At 35.7% G+C, this 27,570-nt stretch overlaps 1 protein-coding gene across 1 annotated transcript in view; it reads left to right on the forward strand.

Moving 5' to 3' along the window:
* ATRNL1 (attractin like 1) overlaps positions 1-27,570 on the forward strand; it is a 493,875-nt gene that overhangs the window by 176,329 nt on the left and 289,976 nt on the right. The window contains exon 21 of the mRNA XM_062001233.1: positions 6,759-6,811. Within this exon, the coding sequence (XP_061857217.1) occupies positions 6,759-6,811 (53 nt within the window). The remainder of the gene's footprint in view (positions 1-6,758; positions 6,812-27,570) is intronic.

Below are 27,570 nucleotides of genomic sequence, written 5' to 3' on the forward strand. Positions count from 1 at the left end.
ATAGTAGCAGGATGACAATACAGTAAGAGTTAACAATTACACGTGTCTGAAAATGACAAAGGACTTATTAGTTTTGCTGGAAATTTCTGTTATTTGTTTTGTTAAATATATCATCAGAGCTTGGTTATCATGTGTGAATCTTAGGACTTCTGCAAAAGAGTGGTGCTGCTTCTGAATCTCTTAAATGTGCTTGAAGTTTCAGTACCAGAGACAGACTGGCAGTAGCATAACTCTGCTGACTGTGAGGTCACTCATTCTCGTTGCTGTTGGCAATGTCTCTTTAGTTGTTGTTGATGGTTAGAAGACGTGGCTGTTCTTTAGCGAGTCTGTGTAAAAGGTATTGAAACCAAGTAGGCCTAAGTCAAGATCCAGGGACTTTTGTGCTCTTCCATCCAGGTGCAAGTGTGAATTGGGATTCCAAGTGTCAGTCATTCCCTGTTCTGGACCAGTTAAGAATGCAAGAACAGCTGAGGCTGGTGCTTTCATCCACAAGTCACACCAAAATTTTCAGTTTCTGTGACAAAGCGTTGTGAATTATAGCCAATTACAGTTATTGACTGTAGTGAAGAAGATACCTCAACTAATTGTCTCATTGCTGGAAAGACCCTGTTAGGATGGGAAGCCTTGCATGACTTTCAAGAAAGGGCAACCAACAAGCAGGATAAATACCTAGGTGTGAATCTGTCCTGAGTTCAGCATTATTACCTTTTTATTACTAAAGATTTATTAGCTGTCTCAAAACTACCTGCAAAAGCTGCAGTCACAGCACCATGAGCATATTTCTAATGCTGAGGATGTAGTAATATATAGTAACATGTAGTAATACTTAATAGTCCACTTATGCCACAGGCCAAAGCATGTGACTAGAGAAGTCTTAAGTTTAGCTTTACGGACACTCAACTTTGATTCCAAAGTGTCCTTTGTAAGCAAATTGTGTTGTGTTAAATAGTATTCCACTATTCAGAAACCTCATAGCATCATACTACTGTGGTACCAGTAAAGTAGAGTAAAAACAGGAGCCTACTGTGCAAGATCAGGAGGTGGGTAAGGAGATCAGAAGCATGCATCAGTGATGGAGGACAGCAGGGGCAAGAGCACCAGCTAGATAGGGTACAGAATCAGAAGTAAAGGCTAAACCAGAGTTGAGATGTAGTTGAAGTGTAGTCCTAGAAGATATAGTCATCTAAAAGCTGGGGCAAGCCACCAGCCAGGGCCCGGGCTAAGTCCATTATTCTTTACTTATCAGAAACCTCATGTGCATGCCATACTGAGACCCTAGAAAAATCCCAGCCCTGTTTACAACCAACTTTAGATCAGAAAGATGACAGCTCTTCCCCATACTCTGTGGAAGTGGTCTGTGTTGATTTGTAAGGGCAAAATATGAGGTAAGGGTCATAAATATATACTCAGTGTAGCTGCCAAGCCTGTACCTAAGCCAAAGCAAGATACAACTGCATCAGCAGGGAATCAGTTGAATACAATAATCTTGTCTTTTAGAGTGGTCTGACAGATATTTTTGTCTTTGCTGAGAGTTTGGCTTTAAAACCAAATAGCTAGAGCAAAGACCAGCCATAGTTAAATTACTGTTCCCTTGTTCCTCCTTTTATTCCCTTCACTTTTGATTGAAATCAAAGGTTTATAATTAGTGGTAGCAGCAGAACTGCAAAAGATCTTGCCTTTATGGTCAAAGGTTAGATGAACTGTTAAGGGAAAACTTCCACTTGATCAAATCAGTAGTCTAAGAAGCAATAGATTAAGGTTGGTGTTAGACTGATAATTTTCTTTAGGTGAGCAGCTTGACTGTTTCCCTTTCTTTAAGGGAAACACCAGTAAGCACAATAAAATTAGACATATATGTATGTATTGCTCCACTGCCAGTTCCTTAGCTTTTTTGGAAGATGCAGATATAGTGCACAAGATCATACACATTGCTTAGCTGCATCAGCATTTGTAAACAACAATCATTTGTAAACTCTGTTTTACAAAAAACTTCTTTAAGTTATTAAAAAAACCCCAAATCTGTGGATTTTAATGTGAACATTGGAGACATTTATGGTGTTTCAAGAGAAAGCCAGAAAGTCTCATTTACCTGGTCATATACATGAGAAAAGATATTTATTTTTAATGCCTTTGTCCATTACTTTTATTTTAAACTCCCAAGAAATACAGAGAGTAAAAAAGACATTGAAAGAAAATGGTTTGGTTTTGAAGGGATAATTGAGGGAGAGGTTGGGGAATAACTGCTAATAGCAGGCCATCAGGAGGTCAGTGAGCTTGATGAATTGAATACTTTTGTACTGGAACAAACCATAGAACTTGTACGTAACCTGGCAGGAGCCTTCCTCCATTTGTCCTTGTAAATGGGAGTTGTGTCTTTGGAGTCATGCCAGGGTGGAACTGCTCATTCATTATTACCACTTAAAGCAAATGATCATAGCCCTATGGCACATAAAATAACAAGTGTAGCTCCCATTTCACAGATATGAGGCATATATTATGCTTCACATACAGTCAAATGTGTGCTGGCTTTTGGAAAAGGTGCAAAAATTGCTGCAATAGGTAAATCTCATAAGGAAATTATTCAACAAATAGGAAATTTTGTAATTGGAACCGTAATTAGTGACTAATACAGAGCAGTACATATGCTTAATAAAATAGGATAGGATTAAAAGACAAAACTAAATGTATTCAGAACCTGGCATACATACTCATGTGAATAATTTTAGATGTATTCTTAATCCAATTAGTTTCATCTTTTCACTCCATTGAAAACTAAGTGTTTAAACAGGATCTTTCATTTGAATTAAAGCATGCTTCCCTAACTAGTGAGAATTTCACCTCCTGCTGTTCCTAATCGACCTTATGAAATCGTTCTGCACTGGGGTGCAGGGGAGGAAGCGTAAGAGATGCCGTTCAGGGTTCTTGATCTCATTAAGATCTGGCAACAAATGGTGTGATAAACTAGCTGTTTTAATAAGACAGAAAAAAAAGAGGAATACAGATAGCAGGTAAATCTTGTCTCCTTTCAGTTGCTGGGAACCCTATGTGCATGCAGCACTGAATGGGACCCAGTGTGGATTCTCCCTTGGTGTGCTGCATACATCCTCTCCATGGAAAGATTCCTCCTCCTGTACTGTGGTGCTGTTTATTGTGTGTAAAAGCAAAGCCATGTATCTCCTCCTGACAAGCTAGAAGATTCTCTTTGATGACCCTTACCAACTCACAGCACAGACTGGCACGCTCCTTCCCTTACAGCAGCTTCTCTTGCTTACAGACAGGCTCCTGGAGCCTGACAAACAAGGACTAGTAGAGCAGGCATGCCTTGCCAAATGTCTCTAGCTCTTTGAGTATGATGTCCTCCCATGAGGCTCCTAAAATAGAAAGTATAATATATATGATAATATATCAAAATACTTTGCTGTGATGTAATTCACTGTTCTTTTTTAATTATGCATATTCTATCATTCCATTGTGCGTTATACAGAAACAACTCAGATGGATGGCTGTAAAATTGCATTGCCATTTTCTCTTCAAGGTTCTTGAAGGTCACTTCTGTAATTGTCAGGGAATTAGTAATTATTTGGATTTGAATGAATTCTTATGAATACTTGTATGTTGCAAAACATTCCATACCTAGTAATTTTCATATTAAGCATTCTTTTGTGTGTTCTTTTAATTAGTAAAACCTGTGGTGCATTAGATGGATTTTACAGATAATTTTTATTTTATGTATTCTTGTGGGGTTTTTTCTGTGATAGAAATGAAAATACTAGAAAGGTATATGTGTTGCTGGAAATCCCTGGGTTCTCATAATTATTGATCCACAGGTGGTTTCATCTGATTAGAAGGGTAGTTGAATGGAGAAGGGAAACTGTATGGAAACAGCTTCTCTTTTTCATAAAGTTTTTTTTATTTAAAAGAAAAAAGTTGTCCTGTTTTATGTCAGAAGCAAACTAAGCTTCTTTCCAACCCTGGGTGAAACCATCACAGTTGAGTGTTGCGGCCAGCAAGAGATTACAGTGGAATTTGTTTAGTTGCTCGTGATGAAAAGTTGTAGAGCTTATTGTTACTGGTGGTCAGACACCACTCTTCCTTGGAGATAATTGTTCTATATAAATCAGCACCGTAGTCAGTGAGTAGCAAGGTAAGTTTTTTGCCTTTGGAGAAAGCTTCTAGTCTTATCTGAAAAAAGACTCTGCATATGCAGTTATATACCTTTTTGTATTCTGGTATAAAGCCCCAGTGTGTTCTGAGTTCTGCCTGTATTTAATATTCTGCTTTTCTTTTGAAACAATTCAGAAGAAAAAAATCCTTTTACAACAATTTATTATGTCACTATAATTTTTACATGATCTACTGTCTCGTCAATGTGACAATCTTACACGCAATAATAGAAAAGGAAATTCTCTTCATTCAAGAATGATCCTTTTCCCTAAGCTATTTCTTTGAAAATTTCCAACCTGAAGGCACTTTCAGATACCTTACTCTCTTTTCACAATCTTAGCGTGTTTAAAGAGTGAGCTGTTCTTTGAAGAATTTAGTTAGTGTTTTGTGATTTTTAGAAGGAAGCATCTCAAGCAGATCAATGTTATAAATACATGCAAGAGACACTTCAGCATCAGTGTCTCTTCTGAATTCTGTGGAAAAGACTACAGGGCCAGAGTGTCTGTTTGGACAAGACCACAAATTGTGTTCTGCAGTTAGAGTTGGGTTTGTTTCTTTCTTGGAGTTTAAAAGAAAGTTTTTATATGTTAAAAAAAAAAAGCTGAATTTCTGTATAGTTGACCCTGTAAAGATTTCTCACACTGACATGAAACCAGGAGTGAGCAAGGGCAGAGTGCAGAACATCTTTTTCTTCCACTTTTCCATTTTAGTGCTACTGTTATTTTCTTTATGATATAGTAACAAAGGGTCAAGGAGATTCTCTGACTACTGCTTAATCATAATGAGCAGGTAAGAATGACTGGTTGGAAATTGTTAAAGAGACCAACAGAAATACCAACATTATTCAGTGATCTGCATCTTGTAAAATGATATGACATCTCATTTAAAGAGTTTTTTAATATTACTCACAAAAAACCCACAAAAACATCTTCGTGAAATATAAGTGTTTTGGAACAATGCAATGAACAGGTAGTCTAAACTATTAAATGATCCAGATTTCCTCTGGGAAAATATTTATATGGAAGTTAATAGGCAATGAGAAGCTTTCTCTTTGTTTTGTGAGTCATTCTGTGTATTTAATAGAAAATGATAGTCTTGCTGAAGACTTTGGTGGAATAGCCAAAAGCAGGATAATAATTTTTTGTTAAGGTACATGGCATTTTTAGAGAAACGTTATATAAATCAATGTTATCACTGTGAAATTCTGTAGGATATTTCACATCCCTGAAAATAACTGTGTATCTTATCAGTAAGAAAGATATTTCTCCAGCTCTTATCACCTACTCATCTTGTGAGCAGCATCAGTATGCAGAATTCTGTCTGAATTTCTCCTAGTGTCCTGAGTGGTCAATGAAGAGAAGAGATTGCCTCTGAAGTTCAGAGAAGCTAAGTAGCTGAGATGTTTATAGTGCTACATATATAGCTACAAATTCTGACCAGTTGCCCTGGTCCAATTGCAGCTATGTAACTTAGGACTGGCCTCTCTAGAGAACACAGCATGGCTTTGGATCACCTCGAAGTCCTCTGTGGTGTATGAGAATGTAATAATTGTTCTATGCTTAGAAGTTTGAGTTTTTCTGTTATTGTCAGATCTATTTCTTGTTTCCTTTGAAAGTGTTGGAAATATCAGACTTTGCATTGCAGCCCACCAGAGTCAGTTTTGTGTGGTTAGAAATGGAGACAGTGTGTCCCATTACTGAAGAGGTGGCATGAAGAGGTGTTGGAAGGTGACTGAGGGTGCAAAGCCTGGTCTAATAGTGTTCCAGGACTATACATTATAGATGTATATTACAGGAACTTGTATTTAGGAACATTTTCTGCAATGAATGAGAGATCAAAACCAGCCAAGAGAATAAGCTATCACTGGAGCATTAGGGATGCATCTAGAGAATTCTAGAGGAGACTAGAGAAGGCATATTTGAGTGCTTATAAGTACATAAAGGGCAGTTGTTGAGAGGATGGGACCAGTCTTTTCTCCCCAGTGTCCAGTGACAGGACAAAGGATAATGAGCACAAGCTGGAAGTTCCACTTGAACACGAGATAAAAGTTTACTGTTCATATGAGGGAGCCCTGGCACAGGCTACTCAAGAAGAGTGTGGGGGTTCCTTCTCTGGAGGTTTCCAAACCCACCTGGATATGTTCCTGTTTCCCCTGATTGAGGGGAATTTGCTTAGCGGGGGCTTGGACTGGATGATCTCTAGAGGTCCTTTCCAACCCTCACCATTCTGGGATTCTGTAATTAGGAATCAAGTTCTCAGCCTGACTGTCTGGTGCTCTTTTGTTCATTAATGGAGGCATATCACCTTTGGCAAGTCCTACAATGGGCACTGACTTTAGGCACGTGACTGAAGTGCCTTGTTCAAGAGCCTCATCACTCTGTCTTTCTTCTATATGGAAAACTGAGAGAGAGATACATCTTGAAAATAGCAGGCCCTAATTAAGAACTCTATAAAACACTTTATATTTTCATGTATTTCTATACTAATAATGAAACTTGTGCTATTTGGATTAAATATTATAGCTGCATTGTTATTAAAACAATACCACTTTTAATGGGAATGTTTGGTTTTGTCTTTTTTTTTCCCCCCTGCAGCTGTGACTCAGAAAATAGGTATCTTGGAAATCCACTTAGGGGAACATGTTACTGTGAGTACTTCTGTTTTTAATGTTCAGTACTTAAATGCTCTTTACATATTATGTTATAATTTAATTTCCTTGGAAAAGTTACGTATTTGTCTATAGATTTTCTGAAGTTGGGGTGCATTGATGTTTTGATTGAAAGCTAGAATGCCTCACTGGGATTCTCTGTTAATTTGTCCAGGAGTAAAAGTTGAGTAAAAAAAAGGTTGATTCCTTATGCCTAGGTTAGAGGGAATGACCAAGCCATTGGATTATTCTCTGTAACTCAGCATTTGGGAGCGAAAGGAGTGAGTAAATGTGTCATTGCTTAAAAGAGAATTTGTGATGGGAAATGCAAATAGGCTAAACAATACTATTTCTGAGGATATTCTGAATGGTTTAGCCAGTCTGCCTCCCAGGAACATGATACACAGCTGCTTTCCTGAGTGTCATAAAGGAATACTGTTTGTTGTCTCCATGTTCTTATTGTTGTAGAAAAGGTGCCTCTGGCATTTAAAGCATTACATTTTTGGTAGTCATAGTTAAAGACCCGAAGGGATGAGAATTCTTATTACCCAGGTGCAGAAATCCCTTAGTGAGCTCCACTGCTTTTGCTATGTCAATACTGATGTTAAATAGTAATTTTCATCATCATAAAAGGTATGGCATGTTGTAGAACACTGTTTTACATTTTGTGACTTGTGTGCATACTTGCTTAATGTCAGACAATTGGATTCATTTGTCTGTTGTTTTTTGATGTAATCTCTGCCTCAGATCTACATACATATCTCTGAACGTATTTGTAGCATTTATTTTGATCATTGATCTTGTTTTTTAGCATTTCATTTTAAAATGTATGCAAAAACTTTGTTTTAGAATCTCTTTAAGGCATCTTTTACCTAATAAATGAATGTTTCTTTTCTTCAGTAATGTTTCTTTTCTACCTTAAATGATTTGCATCTGAAAAGTATGTTCTACAGAACAAAATAGGCACATACTATGTTATAGATGCCAACATATCCCTAGACCTAAAAGATTTATTCCTCTTCCAAGATAGTAAGAGGTTTGGAGTGGGATTTTTGTAAGTTTGTTGTGGGCTTTTTTTTTTATTTCTCATAAGTTAAGTTAAAAAATGAAACTTTAAACTGAAAGATAATTTTTAAGTATTGCATTTTGAAGACACTGTTGATATTGTCAGTTTACATAAAATAGATCAAGTTTAAAATCCTCCTTAATACTGTGTTCTAAACTGTGGTCAAATATATTCAATTTAATTTCTTTGTAGCATGAGAAATTTTTCTAAATTCCAAAAAGAAATTTTAGTTCTCAGAAAAATGGATTTCAGTATCTATAAATTTTGTACATTTAAAGGTGGTTAATGAGTGCATGAGAAGTTCACACTATGAAGAGAAGTGCTATGTAGGCTGTTTTGGATATGTGCATCAATGTTTGTTTTGTCCTTTTAAAAGTAAGCATTATTAGAATTAGGAGGTGGAAAATAAATGACAGTAATGAGATTTGTAGACCTCAGACGTCTCAAAGAAAATCTTTTTTTTTGGCTCTGATCGTGCAGGTTGGGTCTATAAATCGTGTTGGAGACAAATTGTGCTATATTCAAGATACCCTTTTGCCTTTAACTCACTACTATTATTTGTTTTCTGTCAGATCTTAAAATATTTAAAAAGTCTCGTGGTTCTAGAATGCTAAATCTTCTTTTAATACTATCAATCATTTAAAGCATCATATATAAGTAATTTTCAGAGTTATTTTATCTGGAAGTACTGAGACTGTGTTAATTTAAAGTAATGGAATTCTGTATTTCTCAACATGTAGTGGCTGATGCATAATATTAGGAAATAATTTAATAATTTGTGGATAATTGGCCTAAAATTTCAATGTCAATTGCTTATCAGAACCATCTATTAGTACCAGGTCATATATTAAAAGATATGTCATAAAGATACTCTAATTTCTTATTTATATAAGTATTTTAAAATATGACTTTACCATAGACTATAATTTATATACAGAAATGTTTTGCTTTTGTACAAGACCTGATCTAGGTGAACGTACTTCTGCAAGGGAGCTGGACCTGATGATCTCTAAAGGTCCCTTCCAGCCCCTACCATTCTATGATTCTATGACAGACCTTTAGATGATATTTTTCTGTGCTTATTTCACTACTCTGTTCATGTAAGAAACTTTCTCTTTAGACATATTGCTGCTTTACTTGGAGTAAAGAATCTTTGAGTTGTTTTTTTTTACAAGATTAGTTATTTCTCAAGAGGGAGGAAAACCAAATTGTATATACTTATGAGTAGCATTTGGTTATGAGAAATAAAAATGCTAGGCACATTTGTTTCTATCATTTAGAATCAAAATCAGTAACTGGTGTGAAAACAAGAATACAACTAGAAATGTACTGTATGATTGAGATCTTCAGGAGAGCTTTTAGTCACATGCTTGAGTTTATCTGGCTTGAAAATGACCAGTTTTAAGTATTTGAAATTTACCTTTTTTTTCACTTGTGTAGATACTTTTATAGGAATGCTTTTCTAAGCCAAAGCCTTAGAAGTCAACTCTGAGTGTATGTCTGACTTCTGTATGATGCTGGATGACCCTGATGCTTGTTGACTCGGAGGAACTTTCTGCAGCTTGTGATATTGTGGATACCCACTGCCCTATAAAAGTTCAGCTGTTTCCATCTCTTGCTGTCTCCCTAGCTTACCCAGTTCTTGCTTAGTCCTTTTCCCCTTGGCTGTAGTGGCCATCCTCAAATCCATGGAAGGGGGGAACAGACTGCTGTTTATATAGGTACTGGTATTAACATCAGTTAAACACAGTAAGTGAACTCTAAACTTAATGATCGTAGCCAGTGGAATCACAGATTGTTGTAGTTTATTCCTTTTTTGTTTTGTTTAGTAGTGATACAGGAGCTTAAGCAGAATATTAATGCTTTATATGGATTGTGTCATGATTAAAGAAGTCATCTGAGCACCAATGATAACACAAGAAAATTATAGATAGGTCTAGCATGATCGAAGATTTATATAGGAAGGAACATGCTGGAACACTTCAAGGATTTAATCAAAATATAAGATACTATGCCAAAAGCATAGATGTAGAGAGCAGCAAAGGCATTAAATGTTAGAGATAACAGGAGTAGTTAGTTAGATTTCGTTCTAAAATGGCATTTCAAAACATGATGGCACTGGACATGAGTAGTTTTTATACTTTAAGTTATCAAAACATAGTAAAATTAGAGTAGGCAATGCAATAGTGTGTTATGTAGATCATCATAAACTTGCCCATTGGTTCTGTGAAAATAACTTTAATTTCATTCTTCATGATTTTACGGTATGATTGAAAAAGCACAACAGAGGGAAAAAACTTCTGTGAGAGTAAGAGAATGAGAACAGACATAAAAAATAGAGTAAGTACTCAATGTATAAGAATACATGAGCAGCTGGTGATCTATCTATTCTAGAACCTTGTTGTCAGTAGTGGCTGAATATAAATGGCAAAGGAAAAATGTAGCAAATGGAAGAACACACAGTGGTATTTCCTTCTTCACATTCAACAGTTTGCAACACAGGAACTTTATCAGAGGAAGAATTTCTTGAGCCAAAAGTGTTTGATGTGCCATTGTCTAGCAATATCAGAAGAAATGTTATCAAAGATATCTATAATAAAAGGAAGAACATGAACACAAAAAGAAAGTTTCATTAATTTAATAGTCATAGTTTTGTTTGTCTGTGTAAATATTCTAGGCTGAGTACCAGTCTGCTTCTGGATTGTATCTCTGTATTTCTGGTAGGGAGACTCGATGACCCTAGGCCTTTCTTTTAGAAATGAATGATCAGATACTGATTCAATCCATATAAACGAGTTCTGAGTGGAGGCCAGAGGTGGTTGTACAGCTGACTTATGCATGTACACAAACCATAAATACAAAATTCTGCCATGATGCTTTTGTATTTGTTGTTGTTATTGTTCTTTGGCATCCCACTCAACGTGATGTATAACAGTGACACATAGATAGCAAAGCATGCATCCAAATGGCTGCATTACTTCTTCACATTTCAGCATTAGAAATACATTGCTGTTGGTATCAGTGCAAAGAAACAAGCAGCAAAACCAGATGGTTTTAGACTGATTGGAAGGAATCATTGAGACAAATGCCACTTCTGTGATTCTAACCTGGGTTATATACAGGCACAAAGCACATAAATCATAAACGTAGAAATAGTTAAACCCATGTTCTAGAGAAAATGGGAGTTTAAATTTACAATTCATAACTTGTTACTATACAGAAGATGAATTATAGACTTGCTAACAATCCCTTGTTTTGAAAGGATGTGATTTTCTTCTTCATTACATATTTTAGATATCCATAATTCTAAAGCCAAAAACTTTTCAAAATGTCTGCTCCCTGTACCTTACTTTGGGTGTCACAGTTTCAATGCTGCCTTTCAAACAAGTAGTACAACTGATGGATTCTAATACTACTACAAGCAGAAGCAAAAAAGCTTACAACAAATCAGAACAGGGAGTGTAAATCATATCGTTTGACTACAGAGTTAGAATTCTCAGATGAGTTGAGCACTTGAGTTCCACCAAGAGAATTCCCAGCTAAGAGCAGTCTAGTAGCCAGCTAACGAAGTGTAGTTGAAACAAATATATGTGGATTTACACATCTTAGTTTCTTATCCCTTTACTCTTTAAAAGAATGTTTAGAAGCTTTTTTTTTTTAATGTTGATTTTGGATGCTGCCATCTACAAGGAAGAGAGGAGAATGAGCAGCTTCTCCATTTGGTTATGCAGATTGGTTGCCTTTTGACCATAGGCAGGAGTAGTGCGTTATAGTTTAGAGTATGAAACTTTGCATTTAAGATTTTCTCTGCAATGAACGATGAGAATGTAGACACAATGGGCTTCAATTGCAGTAAGACAGCAACTTTGATTAACCTGGTGCTCATCTTTGGACTGAACACAGACCCATGGCTATCTGTGAACTCAAAAAACAAGGGGAAACTTATGCTTTGCATATAGAAGTGTGTTATGTATCCAGAGTAACGCTGTGTATTGTGCTGCACAGCACAGTAGACCTACTTCTAAATTTGTAAAAGATTAGAGCATGGCCTTTGAGAAGGATTTAGGGAATCTAGGACTGAATAGAGGTCAGGAGGGATGGGCCATTTATAAAGAGTATTAAAACCAGGAGGAGCTGAGTGATTCATAGCTTTTTTTTTTTGGTGGAATTAAAACCTATTTGTTGATCATTTATTCCACATCTTCACAGGAATTTATGCATGTCATGGAGATATTTGCTGGATTTAGAGCCCTTAAAAAAGAGGAAGCACAAATATCTGTACAGAAAAGAGGCTGCAAGAATGTACAAATTTTATCTTAACCATTTTCCTAGGTTGATTTGCCTTCCTTCTGCAGCTCTGTCTAATCTTTCTGTCACCTCAGTGTTTTATGAAATTTGCTTCACACTGACTTGTCAGCCACCGTTTCAAATGTTCTTCTGGAGTGAAGCATGGAAAAAAAAAGATGATAGGTCCATTTGCAGAAGCCTTAAGGGTATGCTTCAAAGCACTGGCACTGCTGACCTTTTCTGGTCAATCTTGTTGACATGGAGGAGTAAATGGAAAGGCAGACAAAAAACATTGCTGATTTCTCAGATGTTTATCACAAAAAAAAATCCAAGTAATGATTAGTAGGAAAATAATATTCATAGATTTGAGTTTCTAAACAGTCATTGGAAAAGTTTTATTACCTTTTTTTCCTCCTGTTTAAAGTACAGGGGAAAAATATGTGATTGTATGAGAGCTACTAAATATTTTGCAACAGTTTTTTTGGAAGTGACCAGAATAATTGGTTTATGGCTTTACCATGCCATTCTAAACTCTGAGCCATAAAATCATTATAGCTCCTAACACTATTGCATGTTTCCTTGGTGTAAAACCAGAAAGGATGGCAATAAGGAATTATTCTCTCCGTATGTCAGCAGCTCGCAGAAATGAAGACTTGTACTTTCATGTCCAAAATTGGTGAGGAAACATGAAATGTGTCCATTCAGTGAAAACTCTCTAGGTGACATCTGGTGTCTGTGCAGGGAGCTGGAGAAGAAGGAGGAAAGTTTGTTTCTGGCTGTAATACCTCTTCAGGATCCTAGTCCAGTCCTGGAGCTGCATTATCCCCATTACTGCAGATGTACCAGGTCTTCCAAAGGGCAGATTAAAGCAAAGATGCTGGACCTTACCTGAACTCCTTACTTTTTTTTCTTGTTAATTTTAATTTAAAAGTATATCTGATGCTTGAAACAAAAACACTTGGTTCTTGTATCTCATTTATTTAAAATTCATCTCACTTGATAAAAATTAAGAAGAGATTCTTAATTTCTTTTCAGTATCCAGACTTTGGACTAAAGGATCTATTATTCCTTTACAAGTCTTACTTTATGTTTTTCCTTTCTGATTTTTTTTGTCTTGAATAGCAGTAACTAGAAAGATGGTTTGATAAAGGACAGATTATTGAAAGTAAACAATCTGTGGCAATACAGTAACTCTAATGGCTTTTTAAAAACAAGCTCAATACTGTCTTAGAGCAAACGTGTCAGATAATACAACCTTATTTATGATATCAAAACCCAATTTAAACTTAAAATGACCTATTGATATGGTCTCCCACTTGATGTATCTTTACTCTTTAAACATATCTCTTTTTTCTGGGCTTCTTCATGCTTAAAGTTCCGATATAAGCCCATTTTCTGTAACAGCTGTTGTATTACAAGTGTTACGATTTCATTAAAATGAGAATTACAACTGTAAAAAGAAATCTCTCTGTACAATACAATGCAAAACTTTCTCTTGGGGTCTATCTAGCTGTCTTGCAATAATCTGGCAAAATGACAGGGCAGAAACATAGGTCATCACCACAGGAGAATGGACATATGCAGACATAAGGAACCTTTCTGAAAAGGGATTGTTCTAGGGGCAGATGGATGCTAGATTTGGAATGCAAGTTGTCTGTGGTTGCTCTCAGTTTGGGAGCGGCACACTGGGATCTGCTATAAATCACTTCTTGGGCTACTTCAGCCCTGCTGCTTGCATTTTTTTTGAGAATCTGGTTTTGCTTCCTTTTTCTCATCATTCCCCAGCTTTTCTCTTCCATGAAAAGGGCCACTACTGAAGGACTGTTGCCCTTGGATCCTAGACAGGTGGTCTCAGGGATATTTAGCTCAGAGATCCTTCCAAGGTGTCCTTTGGAAGTGCTGCAGGTACCACACTACGATGCTCCCCACTAAATATGAGTGTGTGTAGAGCTGCACTAGGCCAAAACCACATTGTTGCTTCCCCTCCATTTCCCACACTATACTTACATGATGCATTGTTTTCTTTGCTTTTGTTTTTCATAAATTACTTTTCCTTTTACAATCACCCTGAGCTTTTCAGATCTCACAGCAGAAGAACACAGTTACAAGGTGGTTACATGCCAGTCAAGAAATGCAAGTATGGTCTAATAACTGTTGAAATATGAAATGCAGCCTGTCAGCAGGAAGATAGAATGTGAAGATAGATCTGGGTGTGTGTATGCAAATGTGTGTGTATAAGCATTCAGGGACTCAGAGCATGACATCTTTTGTTAAAAGAATTGTAAAAAAAAAGTAATCAAATGAGTACTGGAGGTAGCCATAAAGCACTAGGTGGCAGACTTGGTATACTTAGAGAAAAACTGAACTCAAGAACATTCCAAGGAGAGTATTTTAGAAGATAAGTAGGAAGTAGCACTTTTAATAAAACTGTTAGCAGAGATTTTCCAGATATTTAAAAATTATGCTGAAACTTAAAGGGCATAAACACAGAATTTTAGCACTTTGGTGTTTGCTTGAGTTGAGTCATGAGATGTATACCTGCAGTTAGATACTTCATTATGGATTCTTACAATTCATGTTTCCTTTTGGGACAGCATTAATTTAAACTAAATACATATTGTAATTGTAAAACTGTCATGCTTCACTAAACACTGATTGACTTTGATACAGGCTGAAACAATTTTTATTATTTGTAAATACAGTAACAGTAATGACTCAAATGCTTTTGAATATTGGGGCTCATAGAAATAAATTCTATTTAAAAAGAAATCTTCTTAGTGTTTAAAGAGTCTAGTGGAACAGATTATAGTTTAGATCAGACAATTCTTAGGATGGTTTGAGAAAAGATTAGCCTCGAGAAACCTACCAACTCAAAACAGATAAAGAGCAACAGACAAACGGAGTCTTTGCCCAGAGCTAAAATAACCACACAAACCAACTGTCGCCTTCCAGAGAATTAAAACAATAACCACACCAAGAATCCTAAGCTCCTAATAAAGTATTATGATCTCACCCTAGGCTCTGCATACTCATTTGCCAAATGCTAGGATGGCTTGCAGCTTTTTTGGGAAGGCTAAAGAAACAATTTTACTGCCAATCATTTCAGACTTTATTGTGAATTGGAGAGTCTTTCCACATATGTATGTCAGTCTTATCTCTCTTTATCTTTTTCTTTCTCTCTCCCTTTTTTAATTTCCCTTTCCCTTTCCCTTTCCCTTTCCCTTTCCCTTTCCCTTTCCCTTTCCCTTTCCCTTTCCCTCCTTCCCTTCCTCCTGAGTATTTTCTTTGTTTAAACACAGGCACTTTATTTTTGAAATTAGGATTATTCCATTTTTCTGATACCTTTTGCTGATATATCAGTTAATTTGTTGACTGGGATCCCCTTACAGACACTATTTAGTAACTTTTGCCAAAGTAGACAAAGTCATTTTAGTGACTCTTTTTTAAGATATACAGTGTATACTGGACAAACTGGCTTTCTAACTGCAAAGGAGAATAAAATAATAGATGCACATATATTATAATGCATGCAAAAAAAATTCTGAATTCCACAGGTCCCATAATTATTTTGTATGTTATTATTTATCTTGCAAACTTACTATATAGTATTAAAGTAAAATACCCATTAGTATAAAATGTTAAACTGTATATTTATAGAACTGTAAATTTTGAAATGTTTGACAAGAGAAGAGTGAGAGACACTTGATGTCTTGGAGAACTCATTCAGAAGAAATACTTTGCTTTGTAGGGTACTCTAGCCCATGTGTAAAGCAGTTTTATAAAGAAGAAGGAAAAAGGATGCAGATATCTACATGTGTGCAATATTTAATTTGTCTGTATATTGTCCTGGGGTTCATAGGAGTGAATACTTTTTGAGCCCTTGTGCTGTATACACAGTGTGCTGTTTCCCTAACGTTTCCACAAAGACAGGAACTGTCATTCCACAAGCACCTGGGAGGCCTTAGAGCTCCCCAAGACTAGAGTTGCAAGAAGCAAAGGGAATAGGAAAGGATCTATCAGTGTCCCTTTCCTTGACCTTCTGAGAATGAAGGAAGAATGTGGTGATTTTACAGTTGTTTTGCTTTCCATGCTGGCTTCCTAAGGAAAAGAGAGAATTCTTGATCAGTAGGACTTCAAGGAAACATCTGTAGTGAAATCTTGAATGAACTGAAATTGGAAAAAACCCAACCCTGACTTCCATAAGTAAGTGGTTTGTGGTAGAGTTCGTGCTGGTTCCTTTGACTGGGAGTTCTTGGACAAACTAGTGCATTGTTGCGTGTCAGCTGGGGTATCTTTATCCTCTGCAAATATGAAGCACTAGAGGACAGTTTAGCTTCCTTTGTTCTTGCTGGCTGAACATCTAATGCAGCTATCTAGTTATAATAAGGTATGTTATTCAGGTTGTCAGTCCTGAACTGCCTAATCTCAGCACACATATTTGTAAAAGTTTTCAGCTTTAGAATTAGCATTGTGAAGCCCTTGCAGGGAATTTGAATGAGGAGCTCTGTGGGATCTTTTAAATAAATTGAGGGTCATTTCTACCTCAAGATGACAAAACCTTGGATTATATAAACTTTAAGAAATCTTATATTAGTCTAAATATAGACATTGTCAAGTTTCTGACTAATTCAGCTCAATTCAGATATTGTAAAGTACCTTTGATATTACTTTGTCACTTTTTCTTAGGTTGAATTGTAAATATTGTTTTAAAATGTGTTCCAGAAATAGAACCCATTGACTGCAAAGTGTCATTTGCTAGTGACTTGATATAAGGGGTAATGGTGACATGAAATGGAAGGGCAATCAGTATGAGGTCAAAAAGCAGCAGTATATGTTAGTAAAATAGATTCAATAGCAAACAAGACATTAAGGGATAGTTGAAAAATGTATCTGTCAAGGACTATGAAGATACACTGGTATATAAGTAATATATATGTCTTTGATTTGTCTTTTTATGTTACGGAAAAATAAATATGCTTTACTGTGTTACCCCCTTAAGGAAATGTCACAGCCATCAGAATGATTTTGCAAAAATGTAGAACAAAGAAAAATACGGATGGAAAAATCTTCAAATTGCCAAAATCTGTATATACCACTTCTGTATAGGCTCATGAAAAGACAGATTTGGAAGTCTTTTTTTCATGGCATTAGGAGTGACTAATGAAAGAGAAGGTGAAGAGAGGTCATTACTAGAATGAACAGTAGAGTAAATGGTGGACAGAGAAAAATGAAATTAATCTCAGGAAGACAGTGTACAACTATGTCATGCAAATATATCATTTCATATTGATTACCAAAGATTACCTACCATAATATATGGTCAATGAAGGCTGAGTATAGATGATATGAACAATAAGTGTTTTTTAAATACACAGAATAGACTATCATCATTCACTACGGTTTGCTGCTCCTTTTTACAGGAGCTGTGTCAAAAACCTTCTGCTGATATATCTATCAAAAAGTAGTGGTGTCTATTAGTTGTTCTGTATTGGGATAATCATGTGAAAAAAAACCTCAAGCCAAAAACCAAGAACAAAACAGTAAAAGAGGAAGTTTATTCTGCTTGTGCGATTCAGTTAGCAGTACTTTCTCTCCATGGCCAAAAAAGTAATGAATTGGTGAAAGCACAGCTGTATCTAGTTCTTGATTTATAGAAAAAGTAGTGCTAAGGAAATAGAATATTTCTTTTAAAGTCTGGCAGCTGTTTGAGGTGGAAATTGAGTTTTCCAGGTCACTTTCAGGAAGGAGTCAGTGAGCCCTGCAATGCAATAGCCAATGTTCCCTCTCTCAGGCAAAGAAAAAAATCTCCTCTGAAAAGAGTGGGGGACTGCACTGGAGTTGAGAAAAAACAGCCTTTTGGGCTCCATTTTTCCTTTCTCTGTTATTTCCATTTGCTTTGCTAACCAAACAGTTTATTTTCTGTGTTTAACTGCCAGCGCTACAAACTAAATTGGTAGGAAGGTGGGGAAAAAGAATCTGAGTTTATTTTGTCTCAACTTTGTAACTCTGTACTTTCCTCTGTACTAAAGGGCTGAGGTATTTCCTCCTACCTGTTTTAAAGGTCATGCAGACTGGATGAGGCATTATTACAGATGTGTAATCTTATACGCAAATGTTTGAAATCTTAATATTCCATCGATGGTTTTTTGTGAATCAACACACAACTTTAGCAGGGTCAAGAAGCATTGAGAGTTTTATTACTTAAATTGACATTATATTTTAGATATATGTGGTGGTATTTTAAATGACAAGGTGCTCATGCTACACCTTTGTTTCAAAGTTGTAGTGAAGAAGTGTTTCTTCTGTCCATGGTGCAAGTATGGTCATTTAACACCTTATATTGTTTACAGTACAAGTACCTGTTGTCATTCATGACTTCAAACTAGAGGAGACTGCACAGTGAGGCATATAACATACATCATTTCCATCCAGTATGAAGTGCAATTCTGCTGACAGTGTTCTGGATTTATTTGCTATAAGAGATTTTAGTTCTCAGAACTAACACGTTAAAATTGTTGGAGAAACAGCAAAGAATATCAGCAAAGTTGAAACATCTCAACTTCAATTTACATTGTGTATTTTGTACAAATCATGTGGAATCAAGCAACATGGTTAAGGTCTGACATTTGGACTGTAGATTTAAGGTTTCTTAAGCAAAGTTCAACTAAATAATAAGAAAAAGGAAGGAAGAGAATTTTGAAAGTGTTGAGATACAGATAAGTAGGTACTCCTGTAATGTGTTGTATTTATAGCTAATATACAAAATGCATGTTCAGTCTCCTTGCAAGGAAAGCTTGATCAGCCAGAGGTTGCTACTTTAGTTGATGACATCTATATAGAAGTTACTGTGTAAATAACTTGTGAATATTCTGAACTTAGATGAAAACTTGAACCTATATATGTATAAAAGCATAAAATGTTAAAAAAATAGTATACTTTTGCCATATCCCTGTTATGGGCATTTATCCATTTAGAATATATTTCTAAAAGGAAGCAAAGTACCGTGTTTATAGGGATTATACAGTAAACAACATTATAAGAGCAAGATTTAAAATAACCTTAAATTTGACTACTTTCATTAACTATATGACAAGAAACATCCCTCTTTGGCAATAACACATGAATTTAAACAGTAATTTAATGTTGTTGTTTCTTAGATGTGCCGTTTCAGTTGTCAGAACAAGCAGATCAGAGAGCTCTTCAGTGTCTAGACTATATAACTGAAAAAATAGTCAGGTTAGTGAGTATTGATGTTAGTATATTGCAAAATTATGTTGCATATTAGAGTTGTAATATTGAACATTGTAAAGCTGGTGATGCATCTAGATCATTATGAAGAGAATTTCATGGAGTGATAAATTTTAATTTCTACCATAATATTTTAATGAGGTTTTTTTTCCTTTAGTTATGTTTGTACTTTTCTCCCACTTTTGTAACACTTCAAGAGTGTTATAAGAATTAAGATAGTACAAAGACTGTCCATTCTGACAAAATAAAAGTTCATTTACTGAGCAGTCAAGTAATAACACTTATGTTTTTGACTAATTGTGACTGTGCCATGAGCTTTGAAATGATCCACTCTTGGAGCCATCTAGACTTTTTTCTGAAATGAATGTTTAAATAACTGCCACTTGATGATCTCACTTTCTGTGTTGCTGCTTATCTAGCTAATATTTTTTCATAATTCTCTAATGCATGGGTTTCCAAACTCTGTTTAGAGACCATGGTCCTAGGCAGAATTTGAAAAGGTTCTGCAGTCATACACAGAAACCCCATCAGTTGTTGCAGTGTTTTCAGTTAAGAGTTTGCTGAAGTACCTATGAAAAATATAAGCTCTGTCTGTGTAGTACATGGTTCAAAAACTTTAGGAGCATCGTATTCAGACTGTATGCTTAAAAAAACCCCCAGATAATTCTGTATGTTCATCAGTCTTTAGTTCTCAGCAACAAGTTGTCCCTTGCTTACCATAACATTGACATACCTCCAGATTTATTTCTGTGCAGTTACAGTAAGATGCATCTCACCTTTTTATGTGTCCAGCCTTAATTAATCTTCTAGGTCTTTCTATAGGCAGTAGAAGGAATCAAGGCTTATTCATCTGACCTCTGTGTCTGTCTGCTTTAGAGATCAGTCATCTTCATAAAGTTTTAGTCAGTATAGAGTAAGCCTAGACTATTAGTACCATTTAGCTGAAGAAAATTTTAATACAGGTCTGATTATTTTTTTATATACCCCTCCCTTAGGATTAAAAATGACCAAAAGAGGAGCTGAAAATTTCATAAGAGAAAATATTTCCATTTAAAGTAAAATTTTGTTACTAAGCTTGCTGATCATGACACCAATCCCTATTTCTTTTTGTGGGCTTTTGAGCCTAGTACTTACTTTCTAAAGTACAGTAAAAGAAACAATGCCTTGTTATTGCTGAATGGCTTTTTAAAAAACTTTGAATGTCTGAAATTCATTCTCATGTGCTCTTTCTTTACATGGAGAAAGAGGCATATAAATAGTAAGTGCTGGAGTATTTTGAAGCTCTTTTCATTCTCATTACATTTAGCAAAAATGCAAATTTTGCTAGTTGATAGTAAAGACTTCATAGTAAATGACTTTTTGTTTTGTCACAATGAACAAGTAATGCTGGACACCAACATATTTCAATATAACAATGAAAATGAGGCAGTGGATGACTGCTAGATACAGGCAACAGAGGAATGAATCAGACAGCTGCTCTGAAAGTTCAAAATAATTATCCTGACTGAAATAGGTCTGGTGGTAACCCTCTGACTGCGGTGTAGTACAAGCAGAATTTATTTTGGTCACAAATGAATATGATTTATAGCATTTGATAGTGGAACTTGGTTACAAAAGCAACATTTTTGCTGATAGAGAGGAACATGAAAATAACTGTTCTCAATAAACTCTTACTGGAATTAGAGAACAATCGTTAGAAAGAGCAGGAGGGAGATGAACAAGCCTGTGCAATGAAAAGGTGAGTGTATGAATTCTAGAACTGGTATGAATAGAGGGTTCCCTAAATAGAAAAATGTGGGAAGACTGACTATGATGGATCTGATGTTGCAGTCATGTGGGAGGTTTCTCCTCTTAATTTTGAAAGTGATTTCAAGTAGAAATAGAGCAAAACTATTTTACGTGCCTTCTATTCACAAATTAGTTATTGTCATTCAGTAATAGAGAATTATGCTGAAAACATACCAACTCAGGCACATAATTATCTATTTGCCTTTTGGTGTCATGAAGATATTAAAATAATCAACTGGTGGAAGTGAACGGTGGAATTATAATTTAACTGTAGTCTTAAAAGTTTTTGTTAATACATGCATGGTTGTACATAAGACCAGCTATTATTCCATAAATGAAGAAGCTTTTCATCTTTTTCTTACCCATCTTTTGCTGTTAAACATTTTTTGTTTGTTTATTTTATGGCTACTCCTTATAGTGTGCCATTGTTTCCTTCAGATTTAATGGTTATACTTCCATCACCATTTCAAGTTTGGCCTAAGGATTCCCTTTCACTAAGTAAATTCTGATGTCTTTTCATGTCCATGTCCTACTTTTCAGCATGATTTAGTTATAATTTTTCAAATTTTAAAAAAAAGGTGAAAAAAACCCCAGTTCAGTTGTTGTTCTGATAAAGATCATATTGATCTTCACCTAGCAGTTATAAAATGTGGTAATGAACTTGCAGTTGGGAATGAGACTGTATTGTGAAAGGGTCTGGTTTGCATGCTTTATTCTGCTTGCACTACTTTTGGCCTATGCTAGACATAATTCTTTATATGTATGAAAGTCTTTTCCATGTTGTTCAATTTTAGAAATGTGTATTAAGAAACTGTGTGACAGGAGCCATGGGGGTGTGGCTGGTGCAAGCCCATGAATCTGCCTAGTTCTATACATTCTTGCTCCTTTTCTCGGAACTCAGGTTCATTCTTCCCTCTGCTGAGAGATACAATTAGCTAGGATGCTCTACTGGAGTGATTCAGGCAAAGGGAGAAGCCAGCTCAAAAATAAACTGGTTCTCTAAAAATTCTTAATTTACTTAATTTCTTAAAATTTCTTAATAAAACACCTTTATTGAAATATGCTGTTTAGACACTGGATGCTAGGAAAATGGAAAAATTAAGGTTAGTGGCACAGTCATTTTACTTTGTTATGAAAATGGAAAGAATTACAATGAGTGATGGAAGGAGCTGCAAAATAAGAATGATCATATGTAGTGTTATATAATTAAAAAATGTTATGAAACCTCAAACTCTAGATATTTCAGATTGGCAACTCATGACTGATGGATGTTTTTGTCTTTCATTTCTTGTCCTATAAGACTGGACTAGCAATGCCTGCTTATTTCACAGTAATTTTGTAATAAATTCATTAACTTTTTTTAAGAATTTAGAAAATGTAAGTGGTGAATACTATAAAAATTAATTATGTGTACAACAGAAATTAGTTCTGTCTTTAGGAAAGGGTTTGTGTGGGACATGTAATAAATGAGGCACGGCCCCATCACTGACTGCTGAACATAGAACCAAGTGTTGCATAACCACCTATTAGGTGAGCACTCATGCAAAGATAATTCATAGGCACTCTTGATTGTAGTGGTTAATTTTCAATCTTGGTATTCTTTAACATACTTATTTGTATATAAATTTATAATTAATTTATACTAAATATGTAATTAAACAAAATTATAAATAATTACCAATGTAATTTTATATTCTTAGAGCGTTGTAGCGTCACTCAGAAATACTGAAGCAGAATTTCAGATCAAGACTTGTACCCGACCTTTGTTCTTTTGGGAACATTCTGACATTTTAGAAAACACAAAGTTTTTCAATACAAGTGCTCAAGTATAGGAATAGGTCTGTTCCTTGTTGGATAGAAGTATAAAACTCCCATATTATGCCATATTTGGCATGTTGAAAGTCATGGGCCTTCAATAAAGAAGGAGAACAGTTTCTTGAGAAATTAACAGCAATGCTAGGATTAAACGATTGCTTTGAAATTTATTTTCCTCGTTTAATTAAATGGCTTTCTTCGCCTAATTATTGTTGTGTTCTCACATGCACTCATTACTGACATTTGGAATTGATTTTAATGACTCCTTTTGACTGTGAAAGCAGTCAAGGGTTTTGAAAAAATCAAAATAGAGATGTGAAAAGACTCAATAACTATAAGTCCTTGTTATATTTGACCGTTGATGATGTCAGGACGGTATTGTAGTCTTATCTTCCAGTGTTCTTTTGCTACTTTATTCAATGATTTTTAATACAAAATGAAGCAACATGCCTGGAAACAGAAATTAGACTGTAGGATTCCTTTCTCCCTGCTGAGTGCCTGTCTCATTTGACTTCCTCTGGTGAGCAAATTGAATTTTTTCCCATGCTGCTTCTCCCTTGCCTACACTAAGGTGATTGTGCACGCACCCTGATAGTCAAAAAGCTGGAGGAGTTGGCTTTAATACTGTCAAAAAGAAGGAAGCCTACTACATGTTTTTCTGGTGAGAGTTCTGAAGGGAAGGCTATGCCACAGTGACAGGGCAGCTAACGCTTGTGGTGAACTCTGTAGTAGCTGTGCTTAGGAGGCACTGGGTTGTCTCTTGGAGAAACTTTGGCTCAAAAATACCTGGCTTGTGGATTCCAAATGCAATGTGTTGTGGGGAGTTACGATCTGAGCTGTAGGCTTGGATTTTGTGTAGGAGACTTTTATGTGCTCAAGAATTTTTCCTACAAAACTTTAGACATAGAAGTTCATTGAGTATATAGAGGCACCCAGTGTATGGCTATTTAAATTGTGTCTAACTGTCACTTCAGTCACTGGTATTTATATCACTTTTGAGATGAAGGTCTGGGCTGCATATCTGAGTCAGCAACACACTAAACATTTTGTAGTCATTTGCACCAGCAGAAAGTGATTATTGCTGTTGCAATGTGGTAGTGGTTCTATCTCCTTCCCTTGCCTGTTGATGTGAGGAAACTCTGAACAATGAGTTTTTGTGAAGTTATTTATTTCAAACATATTAAGTGGGGAAATGTACATATGGAGGATGTTGATGGCATAAAATAAATGACATGCTGGATACTAAGGTTTTACTGAAACAATCCAAAACCGATGAAACTGTGCTCTGCATACCTCAAAAAGATCAGGAAAGTAATTGTTAAAAACATGGTATATTTCAGGTAAATTACTTTTCAGTTAACTTTTATAAGAGAATGCAACAGTCATTTTGTAATATTTCTGCAGTGAAGAGTCTATGCAGTGCTTAAGTAAGCTGCCTAGTCTCTTTGAAAGTCAGAGCTAATTGAAACTTTGTGGATTTAAAATGTTGAGAATTAAGTTTAGATTGAGAAAATATGTTTTGAAACGGGGAGGAGTTCATATTCAAGCATCAGTGACACTTGAGGTGAATTAAGCATTTTCTTCTGTAATTCACCGAAATAATTCTATAGGTTTATGTCTTCAATTTTTAGCTGTTAATAGCCATTGGTTGTATTTTTGTTGCTACCTCTCATGGAAGTGATGTGATTTGAATTTGTTTATTTTGTTTTCAGAGTTCACCAGATTTTGAAAGCAGTTTTAAAACCTTGTTTCTATAGGTCAGCCAGTTAAAAAATAAAGTTTTTATCAAGTGTTGCTCAAATGGCAGCTTGATGATTATGGTTAGTATTTGTTATCTTTGTGCTTTCATTGTCATCCTGTGCTACAAAATAAATGCAGTGACATTTTTTTAGTTTCTGTTTGTATGTGATCCAAATTTCCTTCCTAATTGAAGCAATCTGTTCTCCATGTGTCTTTATAAACAGAAGCACTTACGAAAAGTCTCATGTGTTTATGTAAAGGGTAAAAAATACTTATGGTGGCTTCTTAAAGGTTTAAAGTAGAAATCAAAATAAATGGAGTAAAATCTCAGGCTTCTTTAAATTCCTCATTGTAAATAGACATAATAATATAAATCAATGAGATATATTAAATGTACTTTAAACAACTATTTATACATTTAACTATTATGCATATATTTAACTATTCAGAACAGGTCATGCTCAAATTTTATATTGATTTCCAGGCTAAGGTGTCTGGGCTGAATGGGGCTACGAATTGGGAAATACGGTGTGATGTGCTGTGTGACTGCTTAGTTTGCTCATGTGTGCTTAGAAGGTATTGGCATGGAATGTTTTAGGGTTGTGTTCAGGATGGTACTTGGCAGTGGGAAGGAAAGCTGTCTTGCCTGCTGCAGTCTGTAAAGGTGAATCCTTCTGGAGGAGGTAGAGGTGATCTGTTCCCTGAGAAATGCTGAATGCGTGTGGGGGAAGTCTTTTCTATGGTATAAGGTGAAATAGATGCAGAGAGGGAGGGAGGAAGGAGAGTGAGACAGACAGCAGCAGGATGTGGTAGATGGAGGAGAGACTTCCTTACATTCTCTTCTAATTTATACTCTTTGAATTTCCTCTTAAATTAATTCTACTAATTTATATTCTAATAAAATCTAGTTTTAGAGCCTTCCAGGAATTTTGAGATGTTCAATCTAAGAACAGAACCAGGCAAGTCTTTCTCAAAGCTTTGGCCAACCAGAATTATCCTCACTCTGAAAATAAGCCTTCCTCCAATCTCTGGAACTTCTTCAGCGTACTTATGTAATCCTCAGAAATGAGTAGCAAGGCCAAATCAGAATGAATGCTCAGTGTCAGCTCTTTCATTTAGACCCAACTTCGTTTGCACTATTGAATCACGTAACTGCATTAGTCACTGCTGTCTGCTTCTTTCAAGTTGTTTGCACTTTAGGTATCTTCCCTGAGTTAGAGTCATCCATGTGGAGATAACGTATTTCTGCTTTGCAGAATCCACTCTGTGGCCAAGATAGAAACTTCTCCCTCTACTGCAGGTCCCCGTGGAAACATTCATAATTTGTGTCCATTAGTGATAAGAAATGTGCTCCTTCTGAATAGCTTTGTGAAGATTCTCTTCCCATTTTGTAGGGCTGGCTTGACATAACTTGAAGGTCCTTTGGCAGCTTTGAACAATCTCAGGATGAGTTCCATGTGTTGGCTCTTAGAGCTCTTCTTGAATAGTACAATCTGCGTTGTTCAAGGCTCTTTGAGTACTACAGAGGAGATAATGGCTACTATGTGGGATATATAGCTCTCTTTGATACTGTTAATGGAGTGATTACTGATTAATAACTCTATAAAATACTCTGGGATATTTTGAGTATAAATGATGCCATACATAATTATTACTCTTATTCATGATGTACAACTTCAAATCTATTGTAGGTAAAAATGCAGGAAGAAAAAGAAAAGTGGCAATATTTATTTCTGCTTTCTTACAGATGATAAAGTTATGAGGATTTTTATAGTTTAACATCTTTTGTATATGTAAGGACTTTTCTTGTATTCCTTGTAAAACAAGTTCCCATTTTTTTCACTTTTGGCATGTAAAATATAAATTAAAAAGCAAACAAACAAAACCACCAAAACCTAAGAAACAGCAACACAGAATGCAGAAAAAATAAGTAGTCATTTCTTTAAGAGAAAATGACTGATATTTTTTAAACTTGTGTGCAGAGAAGTTGTTTGTTTGTACATGACTGGGAGAGAACAGTCCTGTCTCTTCCCAGTTCTGCCTTACGATGCTGGATTTAGATACTCGGTGTGTCTGAGAGGACACAATGTGGACTTAGAGGAAGACCATGGCATTTTTAAGTGGCTGTTTTCTCTATATGGTTAGCAAATCAAGGATATCTTGTCCAGAAATCTGACTACACTGATTCTTGCATTTTGTAGCCTCCACAGTAGCCATAATTTAGTAGGAGTGGATGCTTTGGTGCTAGGCTAACATACCTTTACTATAATTGTATTTGCAAAGTTTCATGCATTTATGTTTTGTAAGGCTCTAAGTCAACTAGATCAGGAGATTTAGCATATCTATATGTCATTCCTAACCTTTTTGCCTTGCTACACATGATTATTAAAGGATTTGTTAATCCATTTTATAGGGATCAATCTCTATTTACTGTTTTTTACTGTCTTCCTACGTTTAAGTATGTTCTGGTGCAACGGTAATCTTACTGTTAAATATGCAGATATGGCACACTGTTGCTAATAGAGTCAATGAGACTTCATTAATTGGGCTTGCGTAGCTGTAGAAATGTAGAGTAGTATTAATAAATAAGTGGAGTCTTTAAATGTACTATTTATTTGTCTTTTGCTTTCATAACCTTGCAAACACCTGACCAAAACTCATTATCTAAGACATCTGTGTCAACTTATTTGAGCAATGGAACTGTGGTAACTAATAACAGAGGAACTGGACTTTCCAGCTTTGAAGGTCATGGCAATTCCTTTCACGTAACTGCTTTGTTTTTTAATTTTCCTTCCAAACTCAGTGTAAAAAAAGA

This window comes from Colius striatus, chromosome 8 (assembly GCF_028858725.1).
Source record: "Colius striatus isolate bColStr4 chromosome 8, bColStr4.1.hap1, whole genome shotgun sequence".
Lineage (NCBI taxonomy): Eukaryota > Metazoa > Chordata > Aves > Coliiformes > Coliidae > Colius > Colius striatus.